This window comes from Zonotrichia leucophrys, chromosome 6 (genome assembly GCF_028769735.1).
Source record: "Zonotrichia leucophrys gambelii isolate GWCS_2022_RI chromosome 6, RI_Zleu_2.0, whole genome shotgun sequence".
Classification (NCBI taxonomy): Eukaryota; Metazoa; Chordata; class Aves; order Passeriformes; family Passerellidae; genus Zonotrichia; species Zonotrichia leucophrys.
This window is the reverse complement of record NC_088176.1, coordinates 18,576,325-18,595,815: the sequence shown is the minus strand read 5'-3', so window position 1 is coordinate 18,595,815 and position 19,491 is coordinate 18,576,325. Positions and strand designations below refer to the sequence as shown.

The following is a 19,491-nucleotide window of genomic DNA, read 5'->3' as shown; positions in this document are numbered from 1 at the left end:
GGGATGGCTGGCTCTGGCAGGTGGCCTCTCCTGAGATTGCTGCTGCCTGGGAGCTCTGCAAATGCTTCCCATGCCACTGCCTTCATCTGGCAAGGGAGTAATAAAACACAACAAGCCCAATAATACCAAATTCAGTCAAAGGATCCAACCCAGACCTCCAGTGCCTTTCCAGCCACGAAGGGTGCCCTCTTAGTGCCCTGTGGCAAGTTAGGTCTTGTCTCACTGTTGTTCAAGCAGCTGCTTAGTGCCACAATCTTAGGCCACATCTAGGGGACATCTCTGCATTTCCTAGCTGGCTTGGCAACATCAGAGTCCAGAGAAAACATCCTCATCTGGGCCTACAGGAGTGAGAGTCTTGTTGCTTTCTTGGGTAATGCCAGAAAAATAGCAACCCTCAGTACCCATGGAGAGGCACCTCTTCTGAATTCTATATTCAGACCTGAGGAAGGACCAGGCTCAGGCTACATGTTCTTTTATAGTCTCATCACCAAGACAAGTGTGGTGTCCTGGGGTTGAGCTCTGGGACCCCTCAGGGTACAGTCACAGACCTGCAGGACCTGTGGTACCTGGGATGACTACTCGCTGGTGGCCAGTGGCAAGGTTGGTGCAGGCAAGTCCCAGCCACTGTTATTGCCAGTTTTGCCTGCTTTTTATCTTGACGGGGTTTTGGTTTGTTAGGGTTTGGTTTTGGTCTGGGGCTTTTTTTTGTTTATTTTGGGGGGCATTGTTTGTTTGGGGTTTTGCTTGGGTTTTTTTTCCTTTGCTTGTGTTTTTTGTTTGTTTGGGGTTTTTTATTTTGTTTTGTTTTGTTTTTGTGGGTTTTTTGGTGGTAGTGGTGCTTTTGTTTGTTTGTTTGGTTTTTTTTTGTTTATATCAGGCTTGCCTCAAGGCTGGCAGGCACTACAGAGCTTGTGGAAATACCGCGAAAGCAGGAGATTCCAGCCCCTGGTTTCCAAAACGACCACTCCAGCTTCTCCCGCGTTTCACCCCTGCTTTTGCAATCCGCAAGGAAGAGGATGCTGTGCCGCCTGCCCGCCTGGGCGCTGCCGCTCGGGGAGTTTCTGCCCTTGGTCCCTTGGCTGCAGGCGCGGGTCCCGCCGCCCCGAGCGGAGCTGCCCCGGTCTCACGGGTGCCCCGAACTGACCCAGAGCGCTCCCCGCTCCCCGCTGCCTCCTCTTCTCACGGCGGCATCTGCCTCTGTCATTGCCGCTGTGAAGCAGGGAAGGACTCCTGGACCTGCCGGTGTTCCCAGGGTGACCGGGATAATAGGGCTGACGGTGGTTCCTAACAAGGGGCAGTGCCACCCCTCTGGTCGGTGTCACCAGCTGAGCTGATATAAAAGAAAGAGAGGATGCTTACTGTCTGTGGGGAGCTGCTGGTGTGCCCTCTCCTGGCTGCTGAGGCAGACAAGCTGTTTGGCACTGATTATCTCTCTGCTAACTTTTAATTCCAGTCTGGGCAGGCAATCGTCACAATTCCAGCTAAAAAGTACTTCTGCTGGCAGTGAGTAGTCATGAATATGTCTCACCTAAAGAACAGAGCTGAGAGCCACCTTAAAGTATCAGAGGTGCATGAACTGGAGACAATGGGGAAGAAAGCTTGGGACAATCCTGTTTACAATGGCTCTCCCTCTACCTCCTTGAAAATTCAAACCATCTACAACCCCAAACCTGTCCTGGAGAGTCCCTACGAGAATTTTGAAGAGGTTGGGGATGCGCTGCCCTACCAGGAAGAACAGAGAAAAGCTGTGAATGGGAGGACAAGTCCTTTCCTCAAGTGCTGCTTCTACATCTTCCGAGGCATCCGAGGTAAATCTCTATCTCATTAGAAGAGACTTATTAGCCCTCAGAGCAATGGCGAGGGGAGGAAGAGAAGGGATGCAGATGGCAAAAACCTCATAGTGTCTGTGTAGCCCAGGGACCTGTTCAACATGCAGTAGCGTTACTCCAGAGATCATCTTTGGCTGACCTGAAAGGAGCATCCTTGTTCTGTGTGCCTTGCTGTAGCTTCATGGTCTGTCCTGTTACCTTTACCATAAGAGACTTAGTGGGTCTCATGCTCAAGGTCATGCAGTGAATCTGTTGGCAGATCTTAGGTGCTCTGAATCCCCAGAAGCCATCACTGTGGTGGTGAGACTATTCTGTCTTTGTGTGCATTTTCTAGATAGAATGGTATTGGCCCCTGTGCTACAGTAGCATAAGAACTTATAGCCCTATCTACCAGAGAAAATCTAGTACTGTCAGGGCTGAAATGCAGGGGATTACAGCAATGTGTCAAATAATGTTTTGCTTGAAGATAGCTGAAAGAGGTGCTGTTTTCCAGTTTAAAAGACAAAGGGGAATAAAATATTATGTAGGCTTACTCAGAGACAAACAAAACCCTGGGGGCAAGATAAGTCTCCTGTCAGAATACAGTCCTGGGTAAGGGCATTATTTGAACAGTTTCTTATAGAAGGCATAAAATCACAATATTTTAAAAACAGGAAAGATAAAGCAAAGAAAAAAATTTCTTGCCAATGTGTCTTTTTTTTTTTCCTCACTTGGAAGGTAAGAACCCCTCTCAGAGCCATACCCTCTAACAGTATGAGTGGGTGAATAACAGTATAGCTTGGTCCTGAATTGCACAGCCCCTCTGTGATCAATGCTTTTGCCATTGCCATTACAGTCTAACACTACTATTTCACCTGGAATTCAGAGCAGAGGCTTTAGAGATTTCTCCTGGCTAAGGAACAGTGCTGAGTGGGTTTGGTAGCTAATTGCATATTACTCTTAGGCAGTGTATCATTTACCTGGCTTATTCTGAAATGCTTTCTTCTAGGCATTGTTTGAGACTTAAAATGGAAAACCATATCCATACTTTAACATCAAATTTCCATTTGTGAGCTGCCAGAGTTGAATTTGGAGCATGCAAATGATGGTAACTCTCAAGATACCACATCATTTTCTTCTTCTGACTGTTGCAGCAGTGTGTCCTGACACTAAGGGTGGTAAATAGGGCTGAAGGAAACACCAAAGCTGGGAATCCAAAGGCCAGTGCAGACAGACCAAAGGTCTCTTTGAGCCTCACAGAAGTGGGGACGTTTTCCTCGAAGGATTTGCTTCCTTCCTTTGCATCTTTACTAGGTGCTCATCATTTTTCATTGCCTCTCCATTGCTGGCTTTTCCCTTTCCATTTAATCACCTTGGTGTCTCACATGGAAAATAGAAGTAGTACATACAAGTTAGTTAAACAATGAGAGTTTAAGAGGTTGGGTTTTTTGCTTAAAAACCATTTCCTGGGATTACATGTTCATAGCTAGAGACAATAGTTGGATTATTAAGCTTTTTTCTTGCCCTCATCAGTTACTGTGCCGGGTTAGTAGCGAGTAGCTGCTGCACCTAGTGCCAGTGCTCAGGACTGTTCCTCTCTAAGCAGTGTCCAAGCAGCTCTGTGTCCTGGTTCCTGCCTGCCTCCTGCCACCTCTGCTGGTTCATGGCTAGCCCATGGGCAGACTTGGCTGGGTATCTGGGTGTATGGTGGTTGATGAGGAATACTCAGCTTCCCGCTGCCTTTGGAAGAGGATCTCCAGCTGCACCTGAGACCGTGAGCTAGTCACTCACCTGGGTCACAAATCTGGTGATAATGTAGGTGTTGCCAGTAATTCTTATCAGTTACTTGTTAACTATCGGGAAGGTGAGACTTACAAATGGATTGCATTCATAGCCTGTTTTCTAGGTTCTGTTATTTTTTCTTTGCTCAGCCACGTGGGTTCTGGGTGGTCATTCAAGGTGCCATAAGGAAGACTGGATATCTTCTAGCCTTGAGTCCTTCTACTCCAAATGTCATGTCCAAAATAGCTGCATCCCCAAGAGGGTAGGTGGTGCCAAAGGAGACAGATGGGGACATGCTTCATGTATGAGGTGATAGATTTTCCTGGTATGTTTCCTAAAGACATAGCTGAAAATAAACCTCAGCTGATACAGTATTACAACTAACGCAATCTGGAAGGACTGGAGCAGCCTCATGGTCCTCCAGGTATCATTTTGGGCAAGAGTCTGAACCAAGTTCTCAAGGATATTAGAGTCTCCTTGAATTTGGGTGTTCCTGAGTACACTACTGTTCTAAAAGTAAAGAAAGACTTTGCATTTGCTCCAAACATATGGATAGTAGGCATTTCCTGCTTATGGAAAAAACCCCAAACAAACCTGTTAAAAGATTGTGGTGTAGTCATATCTAAGGATGAAGGTAGTAATTTAAAAGTGATTTTTGTCCATTGTGAAGATTCCTGTAGATCACATGATACTTTCTCCTCCACAGGAGTTAGTCCAGATCATCTCCAGGCTGTCATTTCTGTTGCTGGTCTGGATTGTCCAGAACAGGCTCCTGCTTTGTCTGTCCAGATACGATGGCAGATGCTGCAACATCACTATGGTCACTATGGCAGTTAATGGTGCAGAAAACTGTCTAATCTCTTGAGATGCCAAAGAGCTGTCAAACTGACAGGATAAATGCACACAGACACTAGAACACTTTTGCTTACTCCAGACTAAAAACAAGTTTGTCATCTGCCGGAGATGACTTCAAGTGTGGGGCCTTTGATCAGCTTTGATCCTGGTTTGCAGGAAGAAGGTTGTTTCATCCCACTGGGGATAGGAATCAGGGCTGAGCTCTCTAGGAGCTGCAGAAAGCAGCAAGACCATGGCAATTATTGACAAGGCTTTCATCACCAGGCTTTCAATTGAAAGTTCTTATGCCTTTCAACTTCAGGGCATTCCAGAAATCACAACAGAAAGCCATTACAAAAAGAACAAACAAATACGCTAATGGTATTAGGTGGTTCATCAAACACAAAATATCAAGGCTTCTTTTAAAAGAAGCATTTCTCTCTTATTGATAACTCTGGTGACATTTAATGAGTTGTGTGAAGAAATAGGATCTTTAGCTGGTGCAATTAGTGTATTGGATTCAGCTAAGCTCCATTGTTAGATGTCCTGAAGATAATTTGGCTCTAAATGTTGTGCTGAAAATACTGAGTTATTTGATTGAGTATTATGACCAATAAGAAAACTGCAAGGGTTTTTAGGTAAGCAAGAGACAAGTATTTGGAGCCTAATGGTTCAGTATACAATAAAAGGAGCAACAGTTGTAAAGCTAACACCAGATGCAGTTCTGCAATGAAAGACCTCTCAGAAAGTCAGCTGTTGGCACATGGGTGACTGAAATGAAATATTATGGTTTCAAGAGCATTTGTGACAAAGACTGAACTTCTGCAAAGAGTAAGCTGAAACACAGTCAGGAAAAGATCAGGCTATAATGAACTGAAAACAGAAGAAACATAAAACTAAATAGTGATTTAGCAAAATAAAAATCCAGTATATTTCAGTGTTGGTTAGCTAAAAATCTTTTATGCATGCTGGAATGGTGCTTCTTAGGGGTATTTAGCAAATGTTTTTAGTCAGGTTTTGAAATGAAAAGTGACTTGGCCTCAAAAAGCCACAAAACTTCAACTCCCAACAGTGCTTTTTTGGAACACGACTACAGCTCCTCACATGGCCATCGAGAATGGCCATGAAAAATTCTACAGTTCCTTCTTTATACCAAACAGGTCTGTGGGGCACTACGCTGACTGAGAACACAGCTGAAAACAGGGAGCTGTATGTGAAGACCACCCTGCGAGAACTGCTGGTCTATGTTATGTTCTTGGTGGACATCTGTCTCTGTAAGTAGCTGTCATATCTCATAGGCACCATTTCTGTGTGCAGCATGAGGGGAATAATGTGAGATTTCATTACTAGTCTTCCTTGCTCTGCTGTAAATGTTACATTTATTGTATGGGTGTTCACAGCAGCAAGAAGTTGTCATTAACTTACAGAATTCATACTGCACAGAGAAGTAAAATTAGTGACCAGTGCTAACTGAAGCTGGTTAGACTTAAGCAGTACTTTCTGATTGGCATAATCAGTTCTAGCCACTGACTCCACAGTCCTAAGAGAATCTGCCCAAGGTCTTTTCTCAGTTTCTCAGCAAATGCTCAACCCCCAGAGAGTAGCTCTAGAAACTTGCTGCTAGCAAAGACAATTCAGGGAGATTTTCCCCTCTGAGACTGGATGGGTGGCTGAGGCGATAAAGCAGATGACAGCTCACCCTGTTGTTATTGAGTGAGTGTAATGTGTCCCTGTAGTGAATGTCAATGCTAATATGGACTTTGTGCCAGTAGGACAATGGCTGTTTGGTTCTGCTAAGGTTCATTCCTTATCACCAGTGAGCACCTGTGGCATGGGACAGTGAGGAGGGTTATATTTCATGGACCCAACAGCAGGAGAGATGGACAGACAATACCACCCTAAGTTACTATCATGCTGTGCCAGGGAGACAGTGCTTCAGTCCCTCTTCCTAAAGAACCAAGACACGCACATGGACGTACGCGTTGTCGCACACAGATGTACGTGTTGTCGTGCACTGACTCATCCAGGAGGTGTGGGGGCTTGTGTCTTGAATGTCAGGTGCTTTATTCTCCTGGCGTCCTTTCAAGAGTAGGACATGTTCTTAGTGATCACCATGATGGATGTTTTCCTGAAGGAGGGAGCACTGGAGAGTTGAAACAACATGTTTGTGGAAGTTAGAGCCTGCTTCTCTTGGGGTTTCTTGGTAGATGAAAACTTACCTGGAGCTTTTCACTTGGGAAAATAAGGTGGTCTTTGTGCCCTCATGACTTCACATCAGAAATTCAAAATATAGGTCATGGACTTTGTTCTGAGAAATAAAATTTCCCTCAGAAATTCTGTCTGGGAACAAAAACTGTTATCCAGAATGTTCAGTTGTATCCTCCAATGGTCTTCTCTTACAACTTAACTCTTACATTTGGTCAGTCTGACAATTTAAACTGCAACACAGAGCAGATAAGTTTGTAAATCTCTAAGAAAGCAGAAAGCCCTAAAATTTATTCTCCTGTGTCTTGTTCAGCTTACCTGTGAAAATATAAGGTACACAGGAAGTGAATATATAAACGCAGTTATATCAGTATTCAGGTATAAGAAAGGACCCTCCTCTTGTTCTCTTAGTGACATATGGAATGACAAGTTCCAATGCCTATTACTACACCAAAGTGATGTCTGAGCTCTTCCTGCAGACCTCTACAGATGGCCGTGTCTCCTTCCAGTCCATCAGCAGCATGGCTGACTTCTGGGTGGTGAGTACCAATCTGGCCTGTCATGGGAACCCTGAAACTCAGCTGGACTGGGATATTCAGTTCCCTCTGAAGTACTATCTAGTGATTTCAGCAGATGTTTTGCTGCCACAAGCTTTTGCCAGCTACTAGCAATAGTCACAATAACATTTGCATTCAAAATATTAACTGATTTCAAGTATAGTGTATCCCTGAGCACTGTGTCCAGAATACTGGCTAGGCTAAGATTTGTGTGTGCCCAGAAGAGTCCATTTCTCAGTAAAACAGGCAGGATATAAAAAAATTAATTTTGGTGATATTGCACAGATAGGAAGTACTGGCCTAGAGAAGCCAAGGGATTTACTTCAGATTTCCTTGTGACACAAGTGGATTTGAATCCTAGAGTTCAATGTCTTCTAGCTGGTGTCTTAGTAATAGGCCATGTCCATTTTCATGATATTTTGAGAACATCAAAATTAACCTGCCAGTAATTCATGCCTGGGCTTGTCTAATCTATAGATTCTTTAGGAAGAAGCTGGATTAAAATTTGCAGTGACTTTTATCAAAGAGAATGAAGGGGACAAACATCTGGGTTCTAACATATTTCTGTGAAAGAATGGGTGAAAGAATAACAAGAGCCTCAGTGAAGGCCATTGAGGTATTGCAACCACTTATCTCTGACAGCCAGAAGTTATTTGTCAATTAGAGTTGTCTTTTTCTGTCACATTAAAACACTCCAGCCAACAATGGCCCTATTGTTTCCCCACCACTGTTTCCAGGACACTGGCACATGCACTTTTCATCATTCGCAACTTGTGCCAAGGCAGTTCCTTGAGACTTGTGCTGACTGAAGTAGAAGAGACAATGAGACTTGTAGGGCTTTTGTCTCTTCATTAGGCACAGAAGGTGCCACAGACACATTACAGGCCTGTGAGAAACCAATGATGACCCTGCTGCCCAGCATCCCTCCTCTACCACCAGCCCTGATCTTTCCTCTCGTTAACGTACATGCAACACAAACTTTGGCTACTTTCCATCTTGGGGACCAGAGAGGGGTGGGTCAGGTCTCACTACCTCAATCCCAGACTAAGAGAATGTGTGAGCTGCAAAGGAGTTGTTCTCCTCTGCCTCCTTTGCAGTATGCACAAGGTCCCCTGCTGGACAACCTGTACTGGACCAAGTGGTACAACAACGAGTCCCTAGCGGCGCACAGCACACAGTCATACATCTATTACGAGAACCTGCTGCTGGGCGTCCCACGCATGAGGCAGCTGAAGGTGAAGAACAACTCCTGTGTGGTCCACGATGACTTCAAGGAGGAAATCTCTGGCTGCTACGATGTATACTCTGAAGACAAGGAGGAAAGGGTCTCCTTTGGGCTCATCAATGGAACGGCGTAAGTACATCTAATCCAAACGAGGCTCTTCTCGTTCAAATAAGAACTGCTGAGCTGCAGGATGCCAGGGGTGAGTTTCTCACATAAGGCTGGAATTACCCTTGCAGTCAGAGGCAGAAATTCCTTTTTGTCTATCAATAATGTGTAGTGTCTTTTTGGGGGAAGTACAATAGAATGAGTTTTCATGTTGGGAAAGCCATGAAAAAATACAGTGGGAATATAGGAAGAAATTGTTGCCTATTTTTAAGAGAGCGAGAATAAATGAAGACCTTTGGGACCGGATCCATTAAATGGCAAGCTGGCATTTAGCTGGCAAGTTACTATTTGCTTTCCTCTGGGATTTCAGGAGCCAGAGAAAAGGGAGTGCAATTCTTTCATCTTGACAACCTGTTTCTCTATAATAATGTGAGGTAACTGCAGTTTAATATCTCTGCTCACTTCTCTCTGTGTGAATCTTGATCCATGAATGAGAAGTTATTCTTCATTAGGAAATACGAGTACAAGAGCATTCTAAGCAGATGGCTGTGTAGGATGTGGTAGAAGGTAAGAGAGTAGATGCTGAGAATAACCTCCATGAAAACAAGACTGGTATAGCCAACAAACCTCAGCATTTTCCCTCCATAGTACTGCAAATCATGTTGTGTCACTGCTGAGAAGCACTAAACCGGAAAACTAACCATAATGGTTACCAGTATTACGTAGGGTCAGATCAGGAGTAGGAATTAAGTGCCAATTCTTCAATTGCTTCAATTGAAAACTGCTCTGCCCCTTGAAGATATATTTTTTTCCAGGGCACAAGGCCATATTCAAGCCTGGGCAGGTGAAGCCTTTCTTTGTGCCTTGTCTGTTGCAGGTGGAGGTACCATTCTGAGGAGGAGCTGGGTGGTTCATCTCACTGGGGAAGACTAACCAGTTACAGTGGGGGAGGATACTACATAGACCTCAAGATGACCAGAGAAGAGAGTGCTGAAGCCCTGCAGGTCTTGAAGGAGAAACTGTGGCTGGATCGGGGAACACGAGTTGTCTTTATTGATTTCTCTGTGTATAATGCAAATATCAATCTGTTCTGTGTTCTGAGGTAAGCTGAGTCCAGATGAAAATTCTTCAGCCTCTTGCATCTTCCTCAGTGCCTCAATTTATTTCTCAAAATACAAATATTTTATTATGGTCCACCGGTGGGGTAGTGGCCACCCCTCTACTACTACTGAGTGATGTCAGTAGAATTTGCATGGTTTAGTGAGAAGTCTTGGTCTTCCTGAAATAACCAGTCACACTTCTTGTCATCTTTTACCCTTTCCTATCACAGGCAGTGAAGCAGCAGAGACATGGCTGCACAAACACATACACAATGCTTCCACTCATGGTCTGGTGGATAGTTCATGCTCAATTTGATTCCTCTCAAAATTATCTCTGAGCTTCCATCCTCTAGTTTGAAATTGTTTCCTTGTCCCTCTCAAGGTTAGTGGTTGAGTTTCCAGCCACTGGTGGTGCCATTCCCTCCTGGCAAATCCGGACAGTGAAGCTTATACGATATGTCAGCACATGGGACTTCTTCATTGTTGCCTGTGAAATTGTATTCTGTGTCTTCATCTTCTACTATGTGGTGGAAGAGGCTTTGGAGCTCCGTATCCACAAGTTTAAGTACTTCACCAGCATCTGGAACATTCTGGATGTGGTTGTCATTCTGGTGAGGATCCTTGCTCACTTTTTGGGGGAGGAATGGCAGGAGTGTGTAAGAGCCAAAATAAATGAAGGAAAGTGGAAATTATTCTAGATAAGACAAGAACTGGCACATGTTTTGCTCTAATACTAAAATGAACAGCAGAGTAAATGGACACATGCTCTTCTGTCTGGAAGAACTGCTAGGAGAAAATTCTTACAGATGCCCAAGAGACTGAAGTCAGGGTATCATTCAGCACATCAAGGCGATATTTTCATAGCCCACCACTAGACTGCAGTTCTGAAGTGGGATTGCAATGAGTTCTGTGACATTTAATTTCCATGGAAAGCACAGAAACAGCGATTACTGCAGACTACTCCTCTTCCTCTTTGCAGCTTTCCATTGTTGCCATTGGGTTTCACATCTTTCGCACCACTGAGGTGAACAGGCTGCTGGGAGAGCTGCTGGAGCACCCCAACACCTACGCAGACTTTGAATTCCTGGCGTTCTGGCAGACCCAGTACAACAATATGAATGCAGTCAACTTATTTTTTGCCTGGATCAAGGTACTGTAAGGGATCTGGGAGGTGCCAGGTCTCCGGTCAGGCCTCTCTTTCTGCACAGCTTGAGGGTTGTCTCTTCCATCCCTCTGAGTAAATGAGTGTAACAGCTATAGAACAGAGAATTTTCCTTGAAGTCATATGGTCTGTTTTGCAGTTAACCTGGGCAACTTTTCACCCTTCATTCTGGGGTCAGCTATTCAGAGGTAACCGTCAGGGATATGAGCTCAGACACTGTGGTGTAAAAGTGGTTTCAGAAAATGCTGAGTACCATGTAACTTTGCCCATCCTATACTATTTTGGTATTCTTGAGAATAATCTGCAAACCATATTTTTTTCCATTATGATCATTCAAAGAGCTGGAAATGACTCATCTGTTGACATGGACTTTGCATTTCAACTAAAGCATCTTGGTGTGGCAGAAAGCCACCAAGGGGCTCCTCATCAGCCTTAAGAGATTTGTTCTTATAGCAGTCCCTGTTTATATTTAACTTGGACAAAGGGAACAAAGTCATATGTTTATGAACCCAGAGAAGGATGGTGGCACACCTGGGATAAATGTCCTGAAGATTAAGCCACCATTCCCTAGCCACCTTTCTTTTCAGTACTTTGATCCTGTAGTGAACCTCTTGTCTTAGTAAGCGCGTGCATGCGTGAGAGGGACTGACCTAGCTGGTGGTTTGGCCTAACTTTGTCCCCATTCTTCCATCCTGCAGATATTCAAGTACATTAGCTTTAACAAAACAATGACCCAGCTCTCCTCCACACTGGCACGTTGTGCCAAGGACATCCTGGGCTTTGCCATCATGTTCTTCATTGTCTTCTTTGCCTACGCCCAGCTGGGTTACCTTCTTTTTGGGACACAAGTGGAAAACTTCAGTACCTTTGTTAAATGCATGTAAGTGTGTAAGTTAGTACTGTGTTTCCATAATTTTATCAAAATAATTTTAGCTGCTTTCCACTCTTCCCCCCAGTTGCAAATCTCAATGACAATCAGACACCTGTTGTATCTCATTGTAATAAAGCCACAATAGTTAATAAGCTGCTCACAGCCTTCTGGTTGTGACTGACATTTTCATGGACAAAAGAACACAAAAAGAACACTGAGGGCTACAGGCAGATTTCTGTTTTTCTGGTGTTCATCAGTAAGGACAAGAGATATGGTGGATATTGGTAAGGATGTCTATTTCCGTAGAAATCCCACAGATACTGATCAATATATCTGAGATGGAGGTGGGTGCATGAGCACAGTGGAAGGAAAGGAGTGTTGGGGAAGTGAGTTAAAATCCCATCTCAGACAATCCTGCAGTCCATGGGCCTGCTCAAGTAATGTGCGATGTTAATGGAGGTATCTGCTACAGCAACGGTTTTCAGCTTGTGTCCCACAGACCTCTGGGCATCCAAGTCTTGCCTTTGAAGGGTCTACAAGAGAAAACAGAGATAAGGAAGCTTGAGATCAATACACTTAAACACCCATCATTATAGGGGCTATGAACTACAAAAGGTTGAAGAGCACTATCCAGTTCTAATGTCCCTCCAGAGTCTCACAAACTTTCTTGTAAGAGATGGCTTCATTGAGTCAAATGCCTTTAATCAGGGAAAATTCAGATTGTTTTGGTTTTGACTCCTATTTATACCAAAACACACTTTGAACAGCCTGAATTTATGTGGAAACCATGTTTTATTTTCCTCTTGCTCTAACCAGATCAGCTCACTTCACCCCTGAAATACTATGGATGCATTTAACTTGCCACTCTGGAGTGACTTAGACCCTGCTCTGGTTTGTGCCTGTGCTCATCTGGGCTGCAGGGAGGTTCAGGACTGTTTATGTGTGCCTTTGTGTGACCCTGTGCTCTTTCTTTCCCCCAGTTTCACCCAGTTTCGGATCATTCTTGGTGATTTTGACTACAATTCCATTGACAATGCCAACAGGGTCCTTGGGCCTCTTTACTTTGTCACCTATGTGTTCTTTGTTTTCTTTGTGCTTCTGGTAAGCAAAAAAGTCTTCCTTGTGCCTGTATTGAAAGCAGTATTTGAGAGACCCCTCCTGACAATCCCTGGGTTAGGTGAAAATGCTTAGAAAAGGAGTTTCAGTTACAATAGCTTTGCAGTGCAAATAGACCACAGTAGGTAAAGAGTGTGTTACTACAAGTGGGGATTTGCTTATTTGGGGTGATTAAGGGCCAACATCTCTTAAGGTGAAAACTGAAACTGACTGGCTTCCTAGGCAATGGATGCAGAGGAATGTTCATAATAACCAGGTTAAACACTCAGTGTCAGGAGTCCATATGTAACCTAAGATTTTGCAAGAGAAACCAAAGGTAGTATTTGAGGTAGGAACAAATATACTTTCAGCCACTGCTTTAACTGCAAAAACTTTAGAAAACATGGTGTGGCTGAAGCAGGCCTTTACTTGACCCTCTTTAATTTGCCCAAGAGATATCCCATAGGGAAACAACTCCTTGTTTAACTAAGTCTTGCACATCTGTGTCTGTTTCTTGCTGTTTCAGCTGCTGGAGCAGGCAGGATGTCTCATGCATATTCATCTCACTGCTTCCCCTTTTCCTAGAACATGTTCCTGGCCATCATCAATGACACCTACTCAGAAGTCAAGGAGGAGCTTTCAAGCCAGAAGGATGAGCTGCAGCTCTCTGACATCTTGAAGCAGGTGATGAATAGTGAAAGCTGTGCTACTTTCTAGCTAAATCATGAAGCATTTTTTGGAAGTCCCTGACCTAAGTGGAATTTACTGGAGAGAAACAGTGGCTGCCAATCCAGACCCCCCTTCTTTGTGTGCACAACAGTCACAATTCCTTTCTGGGATAAATCAAGCTCCCAGACCTTTGCCAATGGGAAGATGAGAATGCAGGTATTGGGTGAATCCTGTTACTTTATGTAGTGTTTCTGAGAGACTTTTCTTCCCAGTATGGTCTTTGGACAAAGCTCTTTCAGTCCTTCATAAAATGTACTTTGATAACATGGCAAGTCCTGCTGTGCTAAGTTGAGCCTATTACAGTGGCACAATTCTAGCAGGTTAAATCTGTCTTTCCCATGGGCAATTCCAGAAAAGTTCCTGGAAGGTCACAATTCTGCTGTGAGATCAATATTCTACAAGGAATAGTATTTGAGCTGATGTGTTGGGAAATCAGATAAAGGAAGAACTGGGGTGAGAAAAGCAGAAGATTAGCATGTTAGTGTCACTTTGAAGGTGTGATTCTAGTTTGGAAATGAGGTTTATGCTGCAGTGCTTTATTTTTTGCTTGTGGAGAGCTTGAAAACTCCTGCTATTACTTAGCATATGCTCACCTGTATCACACTGCCCACTCTGCTCTACTTTTCACTGTTCTTTGTGCATGATTCTGTGTCTGTGTCTTTGGTCACAGAGCTACAACCGGACACTCACGAGGCTGAAGCTGAAGAAGGAGCAGATTTCTGATGTGCAGAAAGCCCTGCAGAATGGAACAACACAACTGGACTTTGAAGACTTCAAGAACAGCTTGAAGGAGTAAGTGAGTCAGTTTGAGGGATGTCCACTTAGTCCTTTCTCTTAGTAATACAGGTAATTTAAATTTTCTGCTTTTCAAGACAAGAAGAGTGATTAACTCAGATCTGGGCAATTTAAGAATAAAAAATTATCTTTTCTCAAATATTTAATTTCCTGTTCTAAATAGGTTTGTATAACTATCTCTTGCTCTTGCATTTGGGATGTTTAGGTTTATCAGTGGCAGGAGGAAACAATACACTTATTTCAAAATTCCCACTCTGTTACAGCTTAACTGTATAATTCTATGCTTTGAGCTTTCTCTTTCTATTCATTTGCAGACTGGGCCATGCAGACCATGAGATCACAGCAGCTTTCTCCAGATTTGACAAAGATGGCAACCGCATCCTTGATGAAGAGGAGCAACAGCAGATGAAGCATGACCTAGAGGCAAAAAGGGTAAAAAAATGGGCAAGGAAAAAAAAATTTTGTTTGGCAGACATCATGCAAAGTGGCCTCAGGAATCTTTGGGTTTATAGTATGAACTAAGCAGGCAACTAAAATATAGTTCCAACTCCACCTGCATGCAGCTGAGTGTATTGTTGCCTGTGAAGCTCTGTGTCATTGACAGTAAAGCCAGCCACAGAGTTAGTATCCATATTTGCAGGAGTTTCTTTGTTTTCCAGGTTGCTCTGAATACAGAGATTGAAAATTTGGGGAAATCCTATGCTGACAACAGCCTGGATGAGAATCTGACCTACATGGAAGCAAGGAATAACCACAGCAATAAGGCCACCTGGGTCTCCAAAGAAGAGTTCCAAGTGTATGTTTGTGCTGTCAGTAGTTTAAACACCCAGCAAATGAGGGGTCCAATTTCCTGCTGCTTCCTTCCCTGATGTAACTCTTTACAGTGATGCTGAGCAGTTTCAGTAAGATCTTGTCCCTTTTATCTTGCACATGTGTAAATAAGCAGGTCAGGAGATAGCTGGGACTGTTCTAGTAATGTAGTTTATTTCTTCCTGTAAAAGACTCAATTGAGGAATTTTGCTTTCTGCCTCTTGATTAACCTCTTCAGCTGTCATCTAGCCACAGGCAATATGCTGGCATGTTTCAAGTCAGAAGGTGGCCCAAATAACTGGGTGAGAGAAAGCTGGTACCTTTACAGAAGGTCCTGTAGCAATAAATATCCTTGATTTATAGCCTATTTGGCCTTTATCCTTCAGTTCCAAGAATAACACTTGACTATTTTCTCCATAGGAGGAGCACAGGATAAACACAGCAGAGTGAATCAGTATATCTTGATTCTGCTACTGAGAAACACTGAGCAAACCACATAGGGCCATATCAAAGGAGAGGCAGGTGCAATATTTAATAATGGAATTATGCTGTGTCTAGATCCATCCTAAAGAGAACCACTGATTACAGATGAAAACATAGTGTAGCAGTAGGTGACATAATCAGTGATCTGGGAGCATTCACTTCTGTTTGAGGTCTCTGGGAGATGTCTGCAGCAAATCCCTTGACTCATCACAGGAAAAAGCTTACAAATGCTCTCCATGTCTCCCTCAGCCTCCTGCATCGTGTGCTGCAGCTGGAACAGTCCATAAACAGCATTGGCTACAAGATTGATGCAGTGGTAAACAAGCTTGATGTGCCAGAAAGAAAAGAGCTGAAGAAGAAGGATCTGTTGGGCAAACCACTGGGTGATGTTAGCAAGGTTGGTAGCCCTCCACCACGCATTTGAACCAGCTTCAGATCAGGTGACTAGCTCTGCTGGGAGAAAAGGCCTGGTATCATCTTTGCTTTCCCAATCTTCATTGACTTCAGATAAAAAGGCTTGGGCAGGGTGTATGATCAATCCTTTTCTGTTTAACCAAAATGACATAAAGCCTCTTGTTTTCATGTCCCCACGATTAACCCTAATACCTTTAAACACATCTTCTGGCTCCTTTGAGACCAGACTCAACTCTATGGGAGTGGGTAAAATTTGCCTATTGTCAGTTGCTTTCTAGCTGCTCATCTTCAGGCATTAAAATTATTTCCAGCAAGAGCAGCTCATGGCTGTTGTGGACTGTGATCTTAACATCTTGCCTGTGGATCATTCATCACATGTGTGGTGGAAGATTGGCCAACCGTGTGCTTATAGCATAACACTGTGACTTTTGCCAAAGAGTGCCCATATTGAGTCAACCAGTGTATTTTGGATCTTCAGCTTTAAAGTCAAAGGCAGCAAGGCATGTGGGAGCCATGTCACTACTCCATGGTTTTGTGGCTTCAACAATGAGAATAGCCAAACAGCACAAAGTGACCTAGCAGAGTCAGAAAGAAGTCTCCCTTTTGCAGAGTAGTCTTGCTATCCCTTTGCATTTGAAAGAGTGCTTTGGGAGGTCCTACTCCTTTGAACATGCCCAAAATCTTATGCAAGTGTTTGCAGATTTGCTGTGCCACAGCATTTCTGTGAAGGTGCTCATAAAGGATGAAAAGGGATGAATCTCTCCTTGTTTGTCTAAAGCTTGAATGTGCATTCATCAGTGTATTGGATCTTTAATAGGCAGGCTTGTTCTAATTTCTGAGAGAATGTGGGAAGATATTTTAGTATCATGCACACCTTGCCTCTCTCCTACAGTGTTGCTAGACTTCTTGGTAGCTTGCTGACATTGCAGGTCACACTTTCTTCTTGTTCACAGGAGGAAGAAGCCAGTCAGGAAGAGCTGCACCTCCAGAGCCTAGACCAGCTGGGAAAAGGAGGAGAAAGTTGGGGGATGGAACACATACAGAGAAACAACATGAGTGGCAACTCTTCCCAAAATGGGGTCTATCACATCTTGCCCAAGTCAAGGGTGCTGGGGTCTCAGGTGCCCAAGAACTTCTAGCCAGTCTAGAAGAACTTCCAGCCAGTTATAGCAGTGCTCAACGGCCCAGTGCTCCCAGTCTGGCTGCCATGGTACCAAGTCATTGTCAGTTGTTCCCCCACTATTAGGATAATCCAGAGAGCTGGACACAGACACCACTCTTGCCAGGAATTCTTAATGTGAAAAATCAGGGATGCTATTCTCCAGTGTAATGATGTATGACATCACAGAGCTAGAACTTCTGTCCCCCTTCACCTTCTCTCCTGTACCATATGTCAGGAAGAGGAGAAATTTGGCACTAGGTGATATATTAGGTTTCTGCCTCTGAACAGGCTGGCACAACATTGTCTATCTAGCCTTCCCCAAAACGTAGGGAGCCCAGAATTCTGACCGTTTGTGTCCAGATAAGCATATTGCAGCTTGCTCCCAACACACGCTGGTCTGCAGGAGACAGATATGGCTGTCATGTAAAGAAAGCAGAATGTAGTCACCAGTGTGAAATGGGAAGAAGAAATGTAGTTTTTTCTACCTGGTTATGGCCAGTTTTGTTCCGTTGTAGTTTGTTTCCATATTACCTTGGTAACCCTCTCTGTACCTTAGGTTCAGGTGTTGAGGAAAGAGGTAACTGGTGCTTAACTGGATAACAATAAGATACAATAAGAGTTGACACCAGTGTAACTGGGAGAAGGTCTGAAATATTCTAAAATGAGAAGCAGTTGGTGGAGTCCTAGGTCTGAGTGTTAGGGAACAAACTTCTAGTTATATGATTTCTAACATAGCTGTTGACACTAAGAAATATGTCATTTATTTTCACACTCCTTAAATTGCACCTTGCAAACTAGCACCCCATTTATGAAGTTTGATGCTTCTTGTTTTTGTGAAGGAAACAAATTTGCAGTTATGAGCGCTGACACCATTTGCATTGAAGAATATTGTGAAAATGAGTGTCAGTTTTTTTACCACATGCAAAATACTTTTTTTCCAAGCATTTTTCTGTTTGCTGAGGCTTCTCTTTTTCCTTGTAATTGGTGCAGGCTATCGCTGCTATTACAGGGCCATTGTAAATATATTTCAAATACCTTAATGACTGATATTCTGCCACAGTTAACCTCAAATAGGGTCCATAGGCTTAAAGCCAATAGAAATGTGAGCTGTACTAGACCACTGCTAACAGTTCTCATTACTGCTACACTGTTGAGTGTGCTGTGCAGTGACAGGTTTAGCTGGGACCTTGTGCAGAAGCATCCTGTATTGCCACCTTTTTTAAGATGGATGTTCACTGCATTCTGGGGAAAGCCTCTGGCAGTGTCTGAAGGGCCTCAGGGTGAGCCCTGTCCTCAGATGGGCCAGGTTTCAGGGCTGCCACAGCCACAAGATAGTCTTGGTAAATTGAAGCAGACTGTCAATCAACTCCAAGGGCCCGGCAGGAGCTGTGAGAAGGAGCTTGTTGCCCAGCCCACAGGGAGCTTAGATTTCAAACAGGAGCTATAGAGGCAGGAACTGCAGGGTCGCATGATTCACTTCCCATCATCAGCTGGTCCTGCTGTTGGGGCCAAGACTGTGAGATATTGCCATGTTTCTTCACTCCCAGTTCCACTGAATTCAGAATTGAGCAGAACGTCTTACCTTCAGCTTTTCTGGCTGAAAACAGAACAATGGTGTTGCTTACATCCTCCTCTCTGCATTGAAGCTATTATCTTGTTCAGAAGAAAACAGCCTGTCAGGAGAACTTCCTAAAATAGGCTTTTTTCCCCTCCAAATTTTAATTAAACAGAAAATTCATATGCTAAACTGTGACTGAACAGAGGAACTATGTGCTCTATAATGGGCTCAAATAGTGCACACAGCCCTTTTTAGTCAATTCATCAGGTCTTCTGTGATTTGAAAGGCACAGAGGAAGGTTCTTATAAATTAATTTGTAAGACCTTGTTTTAGATCCTGGCTCCAGAGTAGACTACAAGTATACCAAGGCATAATTGCAAAGCAAGAAAAAAAATGGCTGCTCTTTTGAGGTCTCTGAAAGTGTCTGCCTTTGCCATGGACTCAAATTACTGGATGAAATTCTGAGTCTGTATTACTGCACAGATAACAAATGCTTGGGATGCTGATCTTTTAGGAACTAAGTCTGGCATTTTTGGAGAGATCCAAGCAGCAGTTGTCTGCTTCAGGTGGCTGAACCTGTGCTAGTAGCCAGTGTAAGATATGTTGCTGGCTGAGGCTGAGCTTCTTAACCCAGAAATAACTACTGTGAGGGTAACAGGATCCTGAAATCAGGTTCTGCCAAGAAAATGAAAGTAAAACTTACGATCTGTAAAGCTTGGCTTTACAAAGCCTCAGATTTCTCACAAGGGAGAGCGTTGTTTAGCTACTCTGTTCAACAGAGAAGGTGACTCAGAAC

General features: G+C 43.7%; 1 protein-coding gene across 1 annotated transcript; it reads left to right on the top strand.

The window, feature by feature from the left end:
• The first annotated feature begins 1,314 nt into the window (after positions 1-1,314).
• PKD2L1 (polycystin 2 like 1, transient receptor potential cation channel) lies at positions 1,315-17,544 on the top strand. The gene is made up of 15 exons (XM_064716651.1): positions 1,315-1,808; positions 5,585-5,698; positions 7,041-7,168; positions 8,284-8,540; positions 9,394-9,618; positions 9,999-10,227; positions 10,596-10,766; positions 11,477-11,658; positions 12,630-12,750; positions 13,330-13,428; positions 14,144-14,265; positions 14,583-14,700; positions 14,928-15,064; positions 15,811-15,958; positions 16,929-17,544. The coding sequence occupies exons 1-15, from the start codon at positions 1,514-1,516 to the stop codon at positions 17,112-17,114; spliced, it is 2,532 nt and encodes an 843-aa protein (XP_064572721.1). The 5' UTR covers positions 1,315-1,513; the 3' UTR covers positions 17,115-17,544.
• The last annotated feature ends 1,947 nt before the right edge of the window (positions 17,545-19,491 follow it).

Excerpts from the sequence above, each read along its gene's own strand:
- PKD2L1 (XM_064716651.1), top strand. The coding sequence starts at position 1,514 with ATGAATATGTCTCACCTAAAGAACAGAGCTGAGAGCCACCTTAAAGTA. Across the intron at positions 1,809-5,584 it reads CATCTTCCGAGGCATCCGAG|GTCTGTGGGGCACTACGCTG; the intron begins GTAAATCTCTAT and ends TATACCAAACAG. Across the intron at positions 14,266-14,582 it reads TTCAAGAACAGCTTGAAGGA|ACTGGGCCATGCAGACCATG; the intron begins GTAAGTGAGTCA and ends ATTCATTTGCAG.